At 39.9% G+C, this 21,853-nt stretch overlaps 1 protein-coding gene across 1 annotated transcript in view; it reads right to left on the bottom strand.

Annotated features, from left to right (window-relative positions):
* peli2 (pellino E3 ubiquitin protein ligase family member 2) overlaps window positions 1-21,378 on the bottom strand; it is a 34,173-nt gene extending 12,795 nt beyond the window's left edge. The window contains exons 1-2 of the mRNA NM_203840.1: window positions 20,938-21,378; window positions 734-863 (exon numbers count right to left, since the gene is read on the bottom strand). Of these exons, the coding sequence (NP_989171.1) occupies window positions 734-863; window positions 20,938-21,014 (207 nt within the window). The 5' untranslated portion in view covers window positions 21,015-21,378. The remainder of the gene's footprint in view (window positions 1-733; window positions 864-20,937) is intronic.
* Between the last annotated feature and the right edge of the window lie 475 nt (window positions 21,379-21,853).

The raw sequence follows: 21,853 nt of genomic DNA on the forward strand, positions 1-21,853 counted from the left end.
CCCTCCTGGTGTGGGCAGCCTAGAGCTGGCGAGGGGCAATTTTTAAACAAAAAAAAAGCTACTGTTTCCCCCAACCAGAGTGAGGGCTCTATTAGCCCCCACCTCTGGTGCGGGAGAAACAAAGGTGATGGGTGCCCTTTAAATTATAGTTCAAAAATGCTTATTTATTGTATTATAGTATTTAATCTACCTGTTTGACCTATTGTAGTAATTTATTCTGAAACAAACTATACCTATTGATTAGTCAACCTTCCCAGAGACAGCACAGCAGATATTCTACTGCCAGAATAATTTAAAGAGAGGATCTTAATAAGTACTTAACGAACAAATCCATATTAAAGAATGTTTTAGTAATGTAAAAAAAACAAAAACTGAACGTATTGTAAACTATTACATTGCTGAGGAGTCATATGATCATATAAAATCACATGCCGGAAGGTAGCTCCAATTTTCCTCATATTTTACAACAGGACTACTTTATATATTAGAATACACTCAGTTCAGTGATTCTTATGACACAACTACATCATTAAACAGATCTATCATCAATAAGCACTGTTGTAATTCATGGCTCTTATGTATTATTTATGTTTCTTCAACCATATTCTGGAAGATTATAATTTAAAAATGTATACAATGTGGCATGGTACTAAATAAATTTATATATACCATACATAAATACACACACTTTATATCACCTAACAGGGGTAAGGGGTAGAAGCATATTATTCACCTTGGAAGCCTGTGGGGTTGAAATCACATGGACACTGCTGGCTCTCACCCCATTGGATTTAGGGCGTTTAAAGAGTGCAAATCTGCTTTTCCGCCTTCCTCGATCCCCATTTGGGAGACAGCCGTTGTACCTGTAAATACATTAATTTTTTTAAATGCTTAAGTGCAATTCTGTACAAGAACATATATGAAGAAGAATTAAAATGCTCTACAGAAAATACTTCTACACACACACAAAAATAGACATTTATGCCATGCCCCCATGTGCACAATTCCAGACTGTCTCATCCAAACCATGTCAAATGGTTGCTATATTTCTCTGTATTAGTAGTGTTAACCTTGCAGCAGTGATCTGTTTCATTATATTAATGGACAAAGGTGTCTATTACATCTCTTATTAACTCTCTTAACAGACTAGCCTTTGATACACCCACATACAGAGCTGCAGAGACTTGCAAACTGGAAAAGAACATCTCCTAGAAATCCCCAGCAACTCCCAAAACAACCATTATACATACAGGTATGGGATCCCTTATCCGAAAACCTGTTATCCAGAAAGTTCCGAATTATGGAAAGACCATTTCCCATAGACTCCATTATAAGCAAATAATTATAATTTTTAAAAATAATTTTCTTTGTACAGGTATGGGACCCATTATACAGAATGCTTGGGACCTGGGGTATTCTGGATAAAGGGTCTTTCCGTAATTCAGATCTTGTACCTTAAGTCTACTAAAAAAATATTTAAACAGTAATAAAACCCAATAGGATTGTTTTAGCTCCAATAAGGATTTACTATATCTTAGCTGGGATCAACTACAAGGTATTGTTTTATTATTACAGAGAAAAAGGAAACAATTTTTAAAAATTTTAATTATTTGATTAAAACTGAGCCTATGGGAGATGGCCTTTCCATATTTCGGAACTTATTCTTATTGGAGGCAAAATAATCTTATTGGGGTTATTCAATATTTTTTTTTAATATTCTTTATTTTGTAACAAATAATGGGGGTACAGAAGGGAAGAGGGGTGGGGTAATCAGACAATTAGTTACAGTATGTATATATTATCAATACAATCATGACAATAGGTGTATCCCTAGTACATCAATGGGGTTATTCAATATTTAAATGATTTTTAACAAACTTAAATAATGGAGATCCAAATTACAGAAAAATCCCTTATCCGGAAATCCCCAGGTCCCAAGCATTCTGGATAATAGGTCCCATATCTTTACCAAAATTATAAAACCCTATATCTAAAGAATAAAGGATGGAAGCCTGAACAAATGAAAAGAAATATTCTTTTCAATGGCTTTGCCCCACTAGAGACTGGAACACCATGGCTTCTGATCGGATTCTGCCAGCTGTAATGGAAAGCAGTTTGAGCATCCCAAAAGTTTAGGGTTACTGGTGTGGTTTTTTATTGCCATCTATTGATGGAAAGCTGGTCATACATGTACCTCCAAAATCGTATGGAACAAAAAGTCCCAAGTATGCTCATCCATTAGGACCAAGACTACCTTTAATTGTACAGGAAATCATAACTCTTCTTGTACATCAGGACTTAAGGGAGGTGGCACACAGGGAGATTAGTCGCCTGCCCTGCCTCTCAAGGAAACTTCTGGCGATTTCAGAAAACCGAAGCGACACGTATGCCATCCCACTGGCAATTTACATTCTTGCTGGTGGGATGGCATGTTGGGGAGATTAGTCGCCTACAGTAGCAAAGATTTATCACAGGCGACTAATCTCCCCGTGTGCCACCTCCCTAAAGGTGGCTAGTTGAAGAATAAGTATAATAGAGGTATGGTGTTTAATTGTATCAGAGAGGTTGCCAAACAAATAGATCTTCTCCTGACATGCCACTTAAGGTCAAAGCGATCGAATTACAATAATGGGTATAGGAGCGGTCACACAGAGGACTGCATCAATAAGCCGGTGCAGCCCCAATCCAATGGAAAAGTCAAACCTGCCCGGTTGACACCTTTCTGAGTTTTGGCCAGATAGCACTGGCAGATAAGCTGCAGAATCAGTCTAAAGGACTCAAACCGTCAGCTAAACTCACCTTAAAGTGATACTGACACTTAAAAACTACTTTTCAAAATATTAATGTACATAAAAAGTTACCTATAGGTCATGTTGATCATTTTTGCAGACAGGGCTGTTTTTGTAAGTAATGGTTTCCTAAACCTGACTGTTTAGCTTCTAATGCTAATGGAATACTGCTGCAAAGACAACATTATGACAGATGTGAAAAAGGTTTAATTTCTGGTGTCAGTATCTCTTTAAGAAAAGCAGCACACTTGGTGTAAGCTATTAAATTGTTCCGATTTGTTCCTTTACAAAGCTGACTGAGCAAATGTTTCATTTAACTTTTGTGAGGCCCATTTACTAGTGACTTAGCCAACAAATCATATCTGTTATTGCTGAAGTATTTTTTAGGCCTCATCACAAATGTTAAAGTTTACAAAAGTCAAAGTTTTGGTGTTACTGTTCCTTTAAGGGTGATGGCACATGAAGAGATCTGTTACATATTAAATCTGGGCTACTGTGGGCAAAAATCTCCCCAAAATACCTTCCTACTGGTAATAAAGTGAATTGCTGTTGGGAAAGCATTTGCTTTGTTTTCAAAAGTCGCAAACAATAACGGAGCTAAACATCCCTGGGCCCGGGTACAGGGCATGCAGCTGGGCCACCCACCCCCCTTCTGGACACAGTTTTTAGTGGTGAATTTGCACCAATGTGAGTGTCCAGCAGGCCCAGGTGGAATCACACCCTACACACCCCCGGTAATCCCACCACTGGTCGCAAAGTTTCATCGGAAGAGCAGGCCAGCTACCACAGGTGCAAAATCTCCCCCTGTGCCATCACCCTTTAGTAATGCTTCTGCACCATGATTGCTCCTCGTGTCTGCAGCACTACTAGATACACAGTAGTAACATAGCATGTTCTGAGTAGCCTGTAATGTCACCACTGGGGCTGTACAAAGATTCTATAAGGCTATGGGTTTTTTTAGGACAAGTTTAGATAATCACGCAGAAAAGCTGTTAGCAGAACAGAGCCACAATAAGGACAGATTTATCAAAATGTGAGTTAAATACGCAAAAACTCACCCACGTTCTATTCATTCCTATAGAATTTTTAGAAGCGTATTTATCAATGGGTGACAGAGTTCACCCATTTTTATGTATTAAAGGAAAAGTAACACTAAAAATTTTTAACTAAAAAATCTATTCTACCCTCCCCCAATAATTGCCCTATCCTGAAAACCATTTGTTATTTTGAATGCTTTAGTAGAAAATACCTGTAAAAAACTTGGCTTCCTGTCATTTGAACAAAGGCGATATGGCGATGCCGGGGAAAGTATCGGGAGATGCATCAACTATGCAGCGATCAATTGATCGAGCCTAGCCTGACTTTAAGAAGGAGTCAGGCTAGGCTCGATCAATCGATCGCCGCATAGTTGATGCATCTCCCGATACATTCCCCAGCATGCTATCGCCTTTGTTCAAATGACAGGAAGCCAAGTTTTTTTACAGGTATTTTCTACCAAAGCATTCAAAATAACAAATGGTTTTCAGGATAGGGCAATTATTGGGGGAGGGTAGAATAGATTTTTTAGTTAAAAATTTTTAGTGTTACTTTTCCTTTAAGCTCTCATCTCACATTTTGATGAATCTGCCCCTAAGTGTTGCCATGCACAGCAGCTACATGCAAGTTGCTGACCTCAATACCACTTTTTTGGACCTACTGCATACACAGATGCCACATATGGCCAATCTCACCTTTTTGTATACTGTGTTGTTGTGCACTGCGAATGCCAGTAAATAAGATATGCTAGTGCACATGCGCCAGTGCTAGACTGTGTGCTTAGAAATGAATAGGTGTTAACAGCTTTCAATTCTTTAAAGTTGTTCTGACAGAAAAGTTTTAAGAACTACAAAAATAAAAAAACTTAACTGCTAGGAACCTTTCTGGATTTCCCAGTTCAATTGAATACAGCCCGAGTGTTATACTGTCACTTGCAAAAGGGATGCTTCACATGAAACACATTCAACAACACCAAAAAAAGTAGAGAAACCGTTTGCAAAACAAAGTTGCATCACGCTAAGATTCCCCAAGTCCAAGGTTACAAAAACTTGCAGCAGAAAATCGGTCAGTCCCAGATCTGGCAAGATTAATGACAAATTAAAAAAAAAACATAAGAAGGTTGTACTGCACTGCTTGGCTATTTATCTTTGCATGTCTAACATTGTATAGCTTATTTGAGTCTACATATTAAGATACTTTTTATTCCGATAGACACTTGAAAGCCACGGTCGTAGAAGGTTAGTCTCCAGACAGGCTGAACCAACACATAGGGAAAGGTCACTAAATGCGTTACAACTAAGCTGTCTATCCACAAGGATGGACAAAGCAAAGCTTGCTTAATTAAAGAAGCAATCAGGTTTAATTCTGAGAAAGGGTGCGCTTAGCAGAACTTACTAGCACCAACAGCAAGTGAACTACAGCAGGGTATGTTTCAGGTCACACTATAGAATCATGAAGATACAAATAGCTATGACTTTTTCAATGCACAACTAAAAGGCCCAGACTATATAAGTGAGTGTTCAACAATGCAAGCTTAATACATATATTTTGGTGACTTTTCACTTTTAACAAAAGTTTGATCTGGGCCAAATAGGGCTTTTCCAATGAGTGGCCTGGGGTGCCAACGATCGTGTCATACTGCAGTCCTATAGAGAACCATCAGATGAGGACAACATCAACACAATTTTCGAACCTGCCATATCAAAAATTATGCAGTAATCCCTAATACACAGGCCAATAAACTGTGGACATGACCTGGAGGGGGTGGGTCAGCAGCTAGTATCAGTACGTAAATAAAATAATTAGATTTTTCAGTTTAAACAGTCTTTGACTTTTAGGGCCATGGCCCATAGGGAGTTTCCTGCAGGAGAAAAGCAAAAGCAGAGTATGCCTTTCCCCCAGCGATTCATTTTATTGCATGTGGGAAGGAATTTCAGGGAGATTAGCCGCCCGCAGTAGCCAAGATTTAACCACGGGTGACTAATCGGCCATGGCCTTTAGCCTTCCTCACCACCCATCCATCTGTGACTGCTCATCTCTGTCCACCTTACCATGGTGATCTGAGTCATCATTTGATCTCTGTGTTACAGTCTGTTTTTCACCTAACTACAACTACAAATTGAAACTAGACTACTTATCTGCTCTTCTCACATGATTACATTTAATCCCTCCAATCACAAATGTTTTTGACAACAGGAGCAGGTGAGGTGATGGTTGTTAGATACAGTCATTCTCAAGACTCATAAACACATACACATGGCACTATATTTAGCAAGTTTTGTTTTAAAAAGCAAAATGTACAAATATATATTAAAAAAAAAAATGTTTTCCAGAAATCTCTGAAATCTGGGAAGCTCATGTACCATAGACTCCATTTTAAGCAAATAATTCAATTTTAAAAATATTTTCTTATTCTCTGTAATAATAAATTTGTACCTTGTACTTGATCCCAAATAAAATACAATTAATCCTTACTAGGGGCAAAATAATCCTATTGGGTTTAATGTTTAAATTATTTATTAGTAGATTTAAGGTATGGAGATCCAAATTACAGAAAGATTCCTTATCTGAATTCACTCAATGAAGCAATATTCCATACTAACTCCTGTTAACGAACCTCTTCACAAAGGGAGATGCAAATGGTTACTAGCAAACTGTCCCCAGTAAACAATACACAGGGAAGCCCATTTATTAACCCTCTTATTTTCCTGGTTGTAGAGGTTTTTGAAACCATGACTAAACTTAATTGTTTGAAAAAGCACAAATAAAAAACGCAAAAAAATCAACTTTTTCATACTGTCCCACAAGTGCTTCACAAAAAACACGAAAACCTCAACAAAATTGTATTTTGGCACAAAAAAATACAAATCCTGAAAAAAAAATAAAAATCAGACATTAGTAAATGGGCCCCCCCCCCCCCCCCTCTGATTGTAAGCTCTCTGGGTCAGGGACCTCCTTCCTCCTGTGCCTCTTAGTACATGGCACAACCTTTGTAACATCGTTTATTTATTGCAATGATTGTCCTCCCTGTTTTAACCATAAAAATAAACAGCACTTTATATGCAAGCAGTTCTATAAAGATATACAAACATCAAACTATATTTTAGCATAAATAATCTTAAACTCAGACCATTTGGCCCCTGCAATTAATATCATTACCTAATGTCAGAGTGTTGCCTCTACTAATTATTAGATTGGCATAGTGACCCATCTCTGAACTCCTGTGTGTCAGCAAAGAGCGGCCAGTACATATAATAGGTTTGTCTTTTCATTATTGAGCTCAACAGGGGAGGAAAGGAAAAATGCAAGTGCTGCAGATTGACCTCTATGGTTGGCTGCAGATGTCTGACAATCTGTGGATCAGAGACTGAGCTGGTATATTCTGGCCCCCATGATGAAAACACAGATGGGACCCAACAGCAAAGAGTAGGAAAGTGAGGTGACCCACAATCATTACACCCGTCCATGGCAAGTTCTTTGATCCTTACTACAGAATACAAGTGATAGAGATTAAAAGATAAATTGTTGTGTTCACTGCAAGTCCTAATATGGACGCATAGTAGCTGAGACTGTTTAGTTCAGTGCAAGAAATAACAAACCACACACACTGCCGAATTAAAACAGAAGGCAAATAGTATGTTCAGCAAGAGTTATACACTTCCTCTTGACTTCAATGGCATCTAAGCAGGGTTTCACTGGCGTCATTTTGCTTTTCATCCTTTTATTATAAGCCTCGACGAATCACGCTAAAGAAAAATCAGGGACATGGGGTTTTCCGGATAAGGGATCTTTCCGTAATTTGGATCTCCACATCTTAAATCTGCTAAAAATCATTTAAATGATGAACAAACCCAATAGGCTTGTTTTGCCTCCAATAAGGATTAATTATTTCTTATTTGGGATCAAGTACAAGGTACTGTTTTATTATTACAGGGAAAAAGGAAATCATTTTTAAAAATTAGAATTATTTGCTTATAATAGAGTCTATGTGAGATGGCCTTTCTGTAATTCGGAACTTTCTGGATAACAGGTTTCCGGATAAGGGATCCCATACCTGTATACACATACAGTGCCTTTCACAATTATTTCGACTCTTAACTAGTTCTATCACGTTACTAAATAATAAATCCTGAATGCAGACTTCAAAATTCAAGTACCTAGCAGCCATAAAAGCTATGAGAATGCAGATAAAACAACTTGATGAACACCAAACCACAAAAAACTAGAGACTTTATTGACAACAATGCTGCCTCCTAAGAAGGACAGTAAATTAACAGCACTGGCACTTGTCAGCCAAGTGATAACTAAAAATGCTCTCGTTACCACTGATGATTTCAACTGATTGATACTTGCGCATAAGTAGATAATTGGGCATTTTGCCCCTAGCATTTCCATTAGTCCAAATTTACAGTTAAACACCTGAAATTACCTTTTCCAAGCTGTTCAGCACCCACAGCCCAACATCCAACTGTGTGAATGCACTATTCAAACAACAGTACCAAGTGTCAAGCATCATATCCAATTTAGGTGAACAGAAAGTGGTAAGTCAAGTAGCACTGATGTGATCACTAAACGGATATAGTCTGAACATTAAATAATATTAAAAATGTATACCAGTATAATGCTCTTCAAGATTACTGTTATTACACATTTAATGAGTAGAAGCAAAGTAATGAGTATATGTAAAGTAACATGAAAGTAATCATGAAGAAGTGTTCCTGTAAGAGTAATAAAACATGGTTAAGACCCATTCTAGATTTTGTTACTCTTAAATAATAGCATTACATGGCAGACGAGGGAAAACTAAAGGTCCCCATACACGCTGAGATCTGCACCTGATATCCCCACCTACGGATGGGCGATATCGGGGAGCGTGTAGTTAAAAAAAAAAAAATTATATTGGCGGCAAGGAGCAGTCGGTTCGGGGACCGCATCAACGAGCCGATGCGGTCCCGATCCGACTGAATTTTCTAACCTGGCCGATCGATATCTGCCCAATTTCAGGCCAGATATCGGTTGGCCAGGCCCCTTGTTTCTGCCCCTACACGGGCCGATACAATCTGCCCGTGTATGGGGACCTTAAAGCAAGTGAGTCAGATGCAGATCCATGCTATTCCTACAAAAAAATCCCTTTCCAAACAAAAACATAAAATAAACTAAAATATTACCTGTTGTAATCCAGGTGCAACTATCTACAGGAGGGAAGTGTATCAGTGTAACTATCTTCATGCAGCAGGCCAATCATTTTACAAATGACAAACTGGTGCACAAGATTTTTTTTAAACAATAATATAATACAAAGAGGTGTATAAAGCCAAAGGGCAGGCTGGGGGCCCAGGAAAGTCATATACTGCCCATGATCTTTGCAGTTAAAGGACATGGAAAGTTAACATTCTGACAGCTTTACTAAAATGGATATATTTTAATCCCACCATTCTATCAGATAGAGAGTTTCAGAACTATTAAGTAATAATAATCATTGGTGATGGAGGATGTCACTCTCCCACTTTGTGGCTTGGACTAAGTGCTTCTGCGCAGCAGATTCATTTACGGTAGTTGGCCGCACGTGAAAAGAACAACCAGCAAAAACTTTTCTCTTTATTTTCTCATATTACAGACTGCAACACAAATAAGCAAAGCAATGGGAGCATGCAACAATGACAAGAGGGTGACAACAGCAATTATGTCAGCAGAACAAATATAACTGCAGCAACGTAGAAGAACTGAGATATATTTGAATGGTTTGATCTTGGACAATGAAATGTTTTGGAAGTTAACAAATAAAGCAATTCAGTTGGAGTATCTGTAGCATCCTCTCTGTAACTGCAGTGTGATTAGAACAGTTTTTCTTGTTCTTTAAAGCTGGCCATAGGGTGATTTGGCACTGGGCCACACCAGATTGATGGTCTTTATACTACAGGCCTACATAGACCCATGAGTCGAGGACAACATCAACATGCCAATGTGGCCCTTCTCCGACAAGACTTTTTAAACCTGCTGGATTTTTATCAGGCAGGCTGCCAGAAGTGCCAGAGGAAACCTGGTTGTCCCCCTAGGGGTAGGCAGACAGACAGGTAAATGCCTAGCAACCTTCTACCACTGCACCCTAGGCTTGTGCCTCTTCTGCCTACCCTTGGATAGTATTTGTTTCTACCTTTTAAAATGACAAAATGGTTCTTCATATTTTTTGCAGTGTACTTGTCATCATATCTGCTATGTTTAGCCATATTTTATCTGTTAGCTACACAAAGTTGTCCTAAGTACCTTCTATAAACACTTTAGATAATACATATTCATGAACTGCCCTAAAAGCCATAACAAAAAAAAAAAAAATTCATTTCAAACAAAAATATCAGACTGTTACTGGCCCTTTAAGCAGGCTACTATAAAATCACTTAAGAGGGCCAACATCTGGTCCTCAGTCCTCCAGATGGACAAGCCTGATCTACAGCAACACAGCAGGAAGTGATAATGCCAATGTTAATTGCTTCCTCTGGCTTGCACAACATATGCAACATGACTGATCTTAACTTGTACTATAATATAAAAATGTTTATGGAACATGAGTATAGAATGTTTATCTATAAGCAAGCTATACTTGAGCATTACAGTCCTTTCACCATGTGAACAATGTGAAGAGCTGCAGATTTATTTTTAAGTAGCACGACCAAAAACTGCTGAAGGTTATTTTTAAATATACATTTGTAAACATGGATAGCTCTAACCTACGTAAGCAGTGCCAACACTTAAGTATGCTTAAATAACATCCAGACAAGAAACACTATATTTGGTAAGCAGCTGCAGTAGTGACTTGTCTGCCAGCTAACTTGCTCTAGACATTGGGTGGCAGCAAAGCAGAGGTTTGTAACCTAAATGTAAATATCAGCTTTCAATGCTCCATCAGAGCAATGGGAAAAGTAAGCAGGCAGGCAGTGGCTCTTTGTCAGAACTTCCACCATTTAGGGCTCTGGCACATGGGGAGATTAGTCGCCCGCGACAAATCTCCCTTGTCACGGGCGACTAATCTCGCGAGTCTTTTTCAGCGATTTCGGGAAATCGCGCCGTCGCGTGTGCCATCCCGCCGGCGACTTACATGTTCGCCGGTGGGATGGTGGGTCATGGCAACTCGGGGAGATAAGTCGCCCGTGACAAGGGAGATTTGTCGCGGGCGACTAATCTCCCCGTGTGCCAGAGCCCTTATAGCGCCCAACTGTTGCATACATTATAAAGCAAGGCCTAACTCTTAGGTTTCCAAACAGTGGGGCAAAGCCCAAGAGGGTGTGGATTAAGTTGGTTAAGTTGATGTGATGGGTGTTACAACAATAATTTAAAATAAATATAACTGTGTTAAGTGTGAGACTGAACACATTTTCACTCAAGATGAGGTGGGCCTATACAGTCTGAAAATCACTAATATAAATAGATTTTTTTTTTATTAGAGGACATGGGGCTAATGGGGTGCCTTGTGGAGAAAAAACATCGGCTGTGAAAACTTTAGTGTCACCACTGCGGATATTTAGAAAGCACTCTAGACAGGCAGACAGTAGTGGTTTATCTACTAATTTCAACCATAGGGCACTGGGGGAGACCAAACTCCCTGGGTGCCACTAGCCTTATAACATGCAGAGTTGGGGACCAGACACCCTGGGTGCCACTAGCCTTATAACATGCAGAGTTGGGGACCAGACACCCTGGGTGCCACTAGCCTTCTAACGTGCAGAGTTGGGGACCAGACACCCTGGGTGCCACTAAGCCTTATAACATGCAGAGTTGGGGACCAGACACCCTGGGTGCCACTAGCCTTATAACATGCAGAGTTGGGGACCAGACACCCTGGGTGCCACTAGCCTTCTAACGTGCAGAGTTGGGGACCAGACACCCTGGGTGCCACTAGCCTTATAACATGCAGAGTTGGGGACCAGACACCCTTGGTGCCACTAGCCTTCTAACGTGCAGAGTTGGGGACCAGACACCCTGGGTGCCACTAGCCTTCTAAAGTGCAGAGTTGGGGACCAGACACCCTGGGTGCCACTAGCCTTATAACATGCAGAGTTGGGGACCAGACACCCTGGGTGCCACTAGCTTTATAACAAGTGCACCAAGTTGCACCATGCAACGCATTTTGCAGCCAAATCAATTGAACAGGAAGTGACCAGCATATCCTTGTTGGAGAACCGCTATGTGTTCCTATTCACATAAACACACACACAAGTCATACAGAAACACAAGTCTCGACAAACAAAATAAACAAAGCTGATAAGTATTTATACAAAGCTTAAAATGTAAATGAACCCTACATATGGGGTATATTTTCCTTTTAACCTAATTAGTCACTCATGTAAAGATATAGAAATTACTGTCCACTGCATGGCACACTGCCTTGCTCTAATTATTTATCTGTGAGCAGCTCTGTCAGATGATCTCTCAGCAGATTTAGCAGATTTATAAACAGAGGTTCCATTCATTGTGGACAGCAATGGTCTCTGAACTCACGCCTGAGGCATACTGGACAATTCCAAATAGCCTATGCCATAATAAAACTTTATTCCATAAATAACGCTGGGCTAGGTACAGATATTCACAAAAGTACTGTAAAATCTATTTGCACATTAACGTGAAATTTTACAAATTGCTCCTATTAGAAAACATTTTCTAAAAATCAAAGTTCTTATCTAAAAGTTGTTGTGGCTTGGAACAGCTTAATAGTGATCTAATCACAATGTTTCAGAGCTTAATTGTGCATAGTAGAGGAAAACACATGGGACCATTTCTGCCAAACTACTCTGGGCCAATGAGTACAAGTACATATGATATCAATATAGAGGTTCTTATGACTGCTGCAGCAAAATAAATAAGTAGATAAAGGGGATTCTAGGTGGTATAGCTCCTGCTTGACTGCATTTTACCATGTAGACTCTATAGCTTTAAAACCAGCTGATTAGATCCCAAAAATAGACCCCTGCAGCTATACACAGAATTGTTTTCCAACAGAGAACCAATGAATGCACTGTCTTTGTTACAAAATGCAAACTATAGATGGAGAAAACTGTTTTGACATTAATGGAGCAGTGTAATACAGCATGTCACTTCAGTAGAGTAAGGTTATAGGTTTGGGACCTGTTAACCAGAATACTCAGGACTGTTTTTCGGATGAAGGTTCTTGGACCGTCATACCTTAGGTCTACTAAAAAATAATTTAAACATTACATAAACCCAATATGTTTGTTTTGCCTCCAATAAGGATTGATTAAATCTTAGTTGGGATCTAGTACAAGTACAGTTAAAGGATCCCTTATCCGGAAACCCGTTATCCAGAAAGTTCCAAATTACAGAAAGGCCATCTCCCATAGACTCCATTATAATCAAATAATTCTAATTTTTAAAAATGATTTCCTTTTTCTCTGTAATAATAAAACAGAACCTTGTACTTGATCCCAACTAAGATATAATTAATCCTTATTGGAGGCAAAACAATCCTATTGGGTTTAAATGATGTTTACATTATTTTTTAGTAGACAAGGTATGGAGATCCAAATTATGGAAAGATCCCTTATCCGGAAAGCCCCAGGTCCTGAGCATTCTGGATAACAGGTCCTATACCTGTAATTGTTTTATTATTATTATAGAGAAAAGGTAAATCAATTTTAAAAATCTAAATTGTTTGTCTAAATTGGAGTCTATGGGAGACGGCTTTCCTGGAATTCCTGAGCTTTCTGGATAACTGGTTTCCGAGTGACAGATAGCATACTTTGTATATGGAGAGACATGGCAGGACTTGCTGAGGCAGGAGCGATCTACGGCAAATGTCTAGATAAAGTTTTCTCCATTTCTCCATCTGTACAGACACATCAAACAATGACTACTATTTTATTTATCTAGTACAGGAACTAAACCACTAAATACTTTTGATGCTAGCTTGGTGCTAGTTGGTGGAGTTGTCAAGCTGTACTTTAATTCCTCAGCAGATTTTTAGATACAATTAAATGTGAGAAAGTTGTCCGTTGGGTTTTACCCTTGGGCTAGTACAGGCATACCTCTACCCGGCAACAAACCCTCATTACTGGTGCATTCAGGTGCTTTTTCACTAACCGAAATACATCACTGGAGAAAAAAACCTATGTTCCACTGGTCAGAATAATTAGGCCAGCATACAAGTATCATACCTGTATGTTTACCTTAAAGGAATACTGGCAAAACACATCAGTTAATACGGCTTCCCCAGCAGAATACTACATTGAAATCACATGGCTGTGGCACCCTGGGAAGTGAAGAACACGGCTAGCCCCATGTGAAATTTCAAAATGAAACATAAAACATCCGTTTGCATTTTTTAAAAAAAGATTTCAATGTAGGATGCTGCTTGAGAAGCTCTATTAACTACGGTGTTTTGAAAAAAACATGGATTCCCCATGACAGTATTGTTTTAATGTCTGCTCTGGACCTACTGCTTCCCTGCCTTCCATCCAGCCCAGAATCAGTCAAGAGGCAGGACTAGAGGCCAGTGGCATCTCTGCTTCATTTATAAATGGCAAAGCAGTGCATAAATATTTCTTAATAACTTGCAGGAATTGTGCAACAAGTAACATCTGCAAACAGAAATAGCCACAAATGTTGGTATTTTAAGCTGCTGTTGCATCAAACAGTATGAGTTTGTTAAAACTACCATCAAAAGTCAACCACATAAACACCAACTCGATCACTTGAACAAATATGAAGGCATAGTTAAATTAAGTAACAGATCTCAGAGCAGATAAAGACATTCTCTGCAGCTAAAGAAAAGTTTGCTTTTCTTCACTAAAACAAAGACGTTAACATAGCTCATAGTTTGAGAAAAGCTAGTAGGCACTTGGCTGACACAGAGGCAAATCCAGAATATTTCTATGCATAGCTATAGGTCAGTGACACATAGGAGACTAAGCTGCCATGCACTGCATTATCTGACAGCAGTCAGAACATGACAAGCAAGAATCTCTGGGGGCATATTGGTTGCTGCATTCCCCAACTTTCTCCCTAGCTCAGCTGACAAAGGTCCATCATTCTACACCCACAGGAGAGCTCAGTAGGGTAGTTTGAAGACTTTCCAGAAATATTTACCTCCCTTAAGGGCCTTGCCTTGCAAAAAGCAAAAATGGAAAATAAATCTTCTATCAAAATGTGTAATAGAGCATTACACAATTTATACCCTCAAGCCATCTCAATAATTCCAACAGGCTTTGACCTCCAGACAGACTGCCAATATAGCCCCAATTCATGAAGGGCAAACAGTAATACAGACATGCTATACACTTTAACCATTCTGAATGCATGAGCTAAAGTGTTTATATGAGCCCTTGCACCCACCCCTAAAAAAAAAAGCGGAAAAAAAAAAACTGGAAACAAATAATATGGCTGACCAGTTTAAAGGGCACAATATTAACCAAAACATAGAAAAAAGGACAGGCACTCCGGTATTCAAGTAAGAAGAAGCGATTGTTCTTTGAAGTAAAATCACAAAGTTTTATTTAAGCTTAACACATGATACAACTAAGCCTAACACGTTTCGTACCTGAGCCTATGATTAAGTACCGTAAGGTACGAAACGCGTTAGGCTTAGTTGTATCATGTGTTAAGCTTAAATAAAACTTTGTGATTTTACTTCAAAGAACAATCGCTTCTTCTTACTTGAATACCGGAGTGCCTGCCCTTTTTTCTATGTTTTGCGATTATCCATGATGGCTCCCTTCAGCTGAAGGCCTGGGGCATGAGCACCTGGGCCCACCTATACTATGGGTGAGATGTTTGTAACTCTTATGAGCATATGTTTCATTCCTGTTTCTATACAATATTAACCAAGTCTGAATCCATTACCTAGAGCAGCTTTATTGCCATGGAAGTTATACAAAGTTAGACGAAGTCTATACAAATAACTACTATTATAATATTCAAAAGTTATATAACAATACAGTCATGAAATATAATCTTTAAATATGACTGCCCAACAGTCTGCCTTTACTTAACAATATGTGGACCACTTTTTTGAGATCTATGGAGTTCTTTAGAAAAACAGTTTTGTGCAGATAATATTTGTTTTACAGAATATTTCTGAGAAAATGGTGAATAGAAACAGCATATTTTAAATTGCTAATTTTTTTACTTAATGAGTCATCTCAATCTGGACAAGTTAATTGAAAGGGGTCACTTGCTAATAAACAACAAACATAAGAAAACCTAAAATCCTATTGCTAAAAGAAATCACAGCATAAAGTAGATTGCCCCTTAGGGTATTGGTACACTGGAGATTTTGTTGCCTGCAATGAACAACCAAAAAAACTTTTGTAGTAAAGTCAATTGAAAACAGTTTACTCCTATAATCATGAGAAATTGCCTCCTCGGGCAAGGTGGAACAATTATGCCAGTAAACTGATTTACAGGCAGCAATTTGATTTCAATACAAAGGTATTTTTGTATTTTTTTTTTTGGTGCCTTCACTGGATTCGATTTAGCACGGCAACAAATGTCCTATGCACCATTTAAGTTAAAGGACAAAAAAGCCTAAAAGTTGGCCATACATGGGCAGATTTAAGCTGCCAATTCGAGTGTTTCAGGCCAATTTGGCAACTTATCTAACTGTGTATGATGACCCCCCTACAGGCCTATCTGATCGATATCTGTCCGATCTGCAGCTACTTTTCACAGATACAAAAATAGACAATGCTGATCATTTACTGATAATTGTCTCTACATGTGTTTTAGCAGAGAAAATTCTCAGTATTGTCTATGGCAAGGTATTTTCTTGAGTTAACTGTGAAAAAGTAGCAGCTACTAGTAGCTCCGTGTGTCTTCACCCTAACGTGTATGGCCACCTTAAGTTCACTGACCTAACTGTTAGGAACACACTGGCATATTATTTACTATACTGTGCCTGCAGCAGCATAGAGTGGCATTGGAAAATTTAAACAACACAGATATTCAAAAAATAGCCCTGCTTTGCTTTAATTTAACCGTCAGAGGGCTGTTGTACCACTCTCTAAGGCCAGCAGCCCTAAGCCATTGAAGTAAGAGCCCCTCATGCTTCCCATACTTCCCTTCCATGGTTCTGCTGCTCAGTCCAAGGCACAAAGCATACTCGGTACACTCAGGGATTTATTAATCCCGCTAATAAAAAAAAAAAAGCAGCAACCAAAAACATAAATATAGCAATTGGGTGGCGTAAAACAATGATAAATAAGCCACTCAATGTAAAGGCGTTTTGGCACCCTCTTTCTGAGGTTGCACAGTACACATGTGCAATTCCCACCCAAAGATAGTTGGTGAAGATGAGCCATGCACAATGACAAGTTTGGGGAGCACGGGGGTCTCTAACATCAGTTGCATATGGCTGCTAGCTGTGGACAAAGGCAAATTAAATGACTATGAAAATAAAGTTTAACAAGAGCTTTACTTTCGTTGCCCTTTTACAAGCCCAAAGAACCTGTATCAACACAAATACCTGGATATTTGTAGTTTTAGCAACCTTTAGTTCTAATAAAAGGCCTTAAAATGGGCAATTAAGTGTGAAAAGCAAGTTTTGCTGTTATATTGGGGGGCTTGCTGGAACATGATTTGTATAGTTCCAATACTTTGAAATAATCTAAGCTTCATTATAAAGACTTGAATTCTCAGCAGACCTAGGGGTGTTTATATTGAGTTACAATTCTGATTTACTGGACTATGCATATTTGCATAACATTTAGCTTGTTTCTTTAACAGATTAGAAGTTACAGGTAAAAAGAGAGTCAAAATTATTCAAGTTTCCAGGTGATCCCTGGTTTCTAAAAGCTACAGTGTACATGGTGTTTTGTCCTGCACTACTTGACCCTGTTACCACACTACTAACTCTTCAGCTGAATGGAAAGCGCTGCTAAGCATCCTGTACCAGCAACTTTCACTCAGTTACATGAACAGGGAATCCTGTATCACTTCCCATTCAACTGCATAGCAGGTAGCAACATTTTGATCACAGCCACAAGTTGTGGCAATCAAAAGGGCGATGCTAGGTACAGGCACACTTACCTACATGATCAATAACACTGCCCATTCTATAAGACTGGTACTTGGTGTGCTTTAATTGGAAAAAAAAAAAATCTATTACAAGTATGGGATCAGTTATCCGCAAACCTGTTATCCAGAGAGCTCCATATTATGAGAAGGCAATCTCCCATAGACGCCATTTTAATCAAATAATTTTTTAAAACTGATTTTCTTTTTCTCTGTAATAATAAAACAGTACCTTGTACTTGACCCAAACTAAGATATAATGAATCCTTATTGAAAACAAAACAATCCTATTGGAAATTAATGTTATAATTATTTTTAAGTAGACAAAGTATAGAGACCCAAATTATGGAAAGATCTCAGGTCCCAAGCATGCTGGTTAACAGGTCTCATACCTGAACTGTAACATTTCTCAGGTTCTGCAACTAGAATCACTATAAAAAGAAAAAATGATTGCAAATTGGGATTGTGGGACTGTCAGTGGTACTCATACATCCATATATAGAAATCTAAATAATTATTTATGTGATACAGAAACATTTTCATATTTTTATTTATTTAAAAAAATCTGACACAGGCACAGCAGTACCAACAAATGCCCATGCTTCATTGTTCCTCTGCTGAGCTTTGTTTTATACTGGACAGTTTTCATGCCCATCCTATTCCCTGCCTCAAGTTAATAACTGTCAGCCTGAAGGTGTCTCCGAAATCAAACATATGTTCAATAAAACTGAACTCCAGTCTTTGGCATTGTTGCTTTACTTTTCCAGTATTCCGTTTCACTTTTGAAGTGCTGCTGCTGCTTATGCAATAGCAGATGGAGGGGGTGGGCTAAATAAAATACCTTAGTGGTAAATAAAATACCAGAGCACATGCACTCATTAAAAGCCAAGCCTAAAATATTTGGTAAATTCCTTCTTAACTCTTTCTTTCCTAGCAGCTCTCAAAGGGAAAACAAAAGCAGTATTTCACATGACTGCTGCTTAGGATATCTCCTCTAAATCTGATCTAAAGGGCCGGGCCTTGAGCCTTTTAAGTAAATCATAAATATACCATGCCCCAGCTGTCAGTTATGTATTAGGCAGTTTGTGCAGCCCTGCAAAATAGGTTACTGCTTTATAATTTATGGTGATAATGACAATCTGCATATAAGCATACTGCAGAGCCTGGGATAGAAGGAAAGTTGACGTTTACCAATCTGAAGTACCCCTCACTTTATCTTGGATCAATCCTGTTACCAGACTGTTCCAATGAGAAAAGGGGGAAACACACACACAAAGCACATTAGCATGCGTGGGATTTTGTAATTTCCCCAGCAGCTTACCAAACCAATAACGGAAATGGAAAAGCAAGCAGTAAGGAATGGGGCAATTAAATCCCATTTCTACTGGACTGCATTGATATGCAATTGTTTGTATTCCCCCCCTTTGTGGTTCAGCAATATGGAAAAACTGCAGCATTACGTATATGTAAACAATAACATGCAGCAGAAATGGCAATCCAGATGTTAGAGGATTTCACACAGGAAATACTGGATTTCATAGAATAAGAAAGAGGCATGACCAACCCCCTGGGAAAGTGACCTAAAACACAGCAAATACAATGACTTCCTGTATACTGATATTGCCCCTCTGTAATACGGGATACACTGAGGCATTACATACCTAGAATAGGTTTCCTATACTTTGCACATATGAATAAGCGCAGCCAATGTCAAGTAAGGCTTTTTATAGGACGTTTATATATAAATTTATTTGGCAGGTACTGATGACAAAGCAAAACAGAGAGCTGAGCAAAAAGCACCTGGAGTTCTTAGGAACAGAACTACTAAATGGCTGCATGTTGAAGCACCATGAAGTAGAACTTGCCCTGCCTGGCCAGCGCATACAACTCCTGCAATACCTATGCTATGCAATGCTATGAAGTAAAACCCTGGGTTAAAACACAAAATAAATGCTGCATGAGCTTCTACAGGGAGATTTCCCATTTACTGGCTGTTATAAAATGATTTCCCAACAATGAATACACAGGGGTGGGTTGGCCTAATATTTGGGCCAAAAACATATTTATCTTTCCAGATCATGGATGTTGAATATTTAACCCTTCAAGTCCCGCTGGAATACAACTTTATGTGGCTTTTAGTGGAAACTCTACAGCTACTTGACTGATGAAGGTGGCATATCCCTTCTTAGGGCTGTGAGCCAATGTGATCCAACATGCAGCACAGCAGAACTTTCCAACTGGAGGCTGACATGCAGCCCCAAAATCTCCAGTGCCCCCCAGGCTGCACTACACAGAGTTCTTATACATGTAGCACAGCGGGGAGTGCTTGGAATTATAGTTCAACCCTAAGAAAAGGTAGGAAACCCCGCCGTTTCAAAATCTTATGAGCAGGCCCATTATCCTTTTGCCTTAAACATGTAAATGTCTGCTCCACATTGCACCCACCCCCTTCTGTGTACTGAGTCACTTCCACCACTCTTATAATGGAGTCCCACAAACTTTAAGCAAACAGTGCAGCATGGAACCAGGCCCTTTAACTGCCAGGTAGCAGCTGTTACACATAGATATAATTGCTCTCAGCTTCACTTGCCAATATGGCATTTTAGTAAATGAACCTCTCTCACTAAATTGTAAGCTCTTGTGTTGATCAAGCTGACCTTTCAATAATATAACATGCATTCGCATTTAACTTCCACTACTTCCGCTGTACCCTCTCATCTCAACCCCCACGGTTGGCTTGCTGGCTCAGGGTGTGGGTGAGGGCCCCCAGCAATACAGTATAGCTTGCTAGCCCATCTGAGTTCTGCTCCATAAATTGGGAATTCCCAATCTGTAGCCTTACTGCAAACTGCTAACATGCTGTAGGTGGGATGTGAGAAGTTGCAGTTGAACAACAGCTGGAAGGCAGAAGCTTGGGGGTGCGTGTTGTTTATACAGAGACTAACAAGCAATTGTTAAACAGTGTAATAAGCCATTTGCCCTTATGATATGTCCTTTGTTATTGTACTCCCCCCCCCCCCCCCCTTGTGCTTGTGATAGTGAGGAGACAGGCAGTGGCCTCTGTGCTCTGCCCTATGTCAGTGTGTGTGCGACTCACCCCAGCACCACCAGCTCTCCGTATTTGACGGGCTCCTTACTGGGGGCGCAGTGCTCCTCCTGACTGGGGGAAAACATGGAGAAGACGGTCCCCGTCACCCTCTGCCAATGCACGGTCCCCGGCCAGCCGTACAATCCCTCGGGGAGCTCCACTTCCGCACCCCCTCTACTCCATGGCAGCTCATATACACACCGGATGCCGCAGCTCACCAGCCCGGGTGGCGGATAAATCCTAGGAGCAAAGAGGCTGCCCTGTGGCGCAGATTACTGTCACCGCCGCACTCTCCCCTCCCTCCCCAGTAGTTTCTTCCAGCTCCAGCTGACGGGAAAGGTTATAATCCCTCCAAAGCGCCGCGGCCTGTCTCCGGCAGCCCAAAGCAAAACAGCAGCACTCCCGAGGAACAAGCCGCTTGCGTCTGCCTCCTGCCCTGCAACCGACGCGATAGCAACAGAGAGAGGCTGCGAATGACTCGCGGGACCGACCTCCTTCCTCCTCCCCCTCTAGACAACAAATGGAACCCCGCTGCTTTCCAAGTGCCGTGGCAACAGGACTCTGGATTAGGCGTTGGGAGAGAAGTGGGCGGAGTTTGCATAATCAAACACAAAACATTCCCTGCCCTGTATCTATCTCGGTGCTTTCAGGGAAACAAGCTGCCGCAAATGATAGGTCCTCTCTTACCAAGCAGCGAACGGATTAGATAAAACAGGAACGTGCGCTAACCAGTAACAGATTCCGCCACTTAACCCCCCTCCATAAAGTGAAGAGTGGGAGCGTCCATACTGTTATGTAAACATAGAGTAAAATGGGATAGGGAGCTCTTAAAGGGGCAGTTCTATTTTTATCCGCAAAGGTGACGTTACTGATCTATTGGTACCAAGCATCCTCACAATTAGAATGCCCGCCTCAGAGAGAGAAG

Source organism: Xenopus tropicalis, chromosome 8 (assembly GCF_000004195.4).
Source record: "Xenopus tropicalis strain Nigerian chromosome 8, UCB_Xtro_10.0, whole genome shotgun sequence".
Classification (NCBI taxonomy): domain Eukaryota; kingdom Metazoa; phylum Chordata; class Amphibia; order Anura; family Pipidae; genus Xenopus; species Xenopus tropicalis.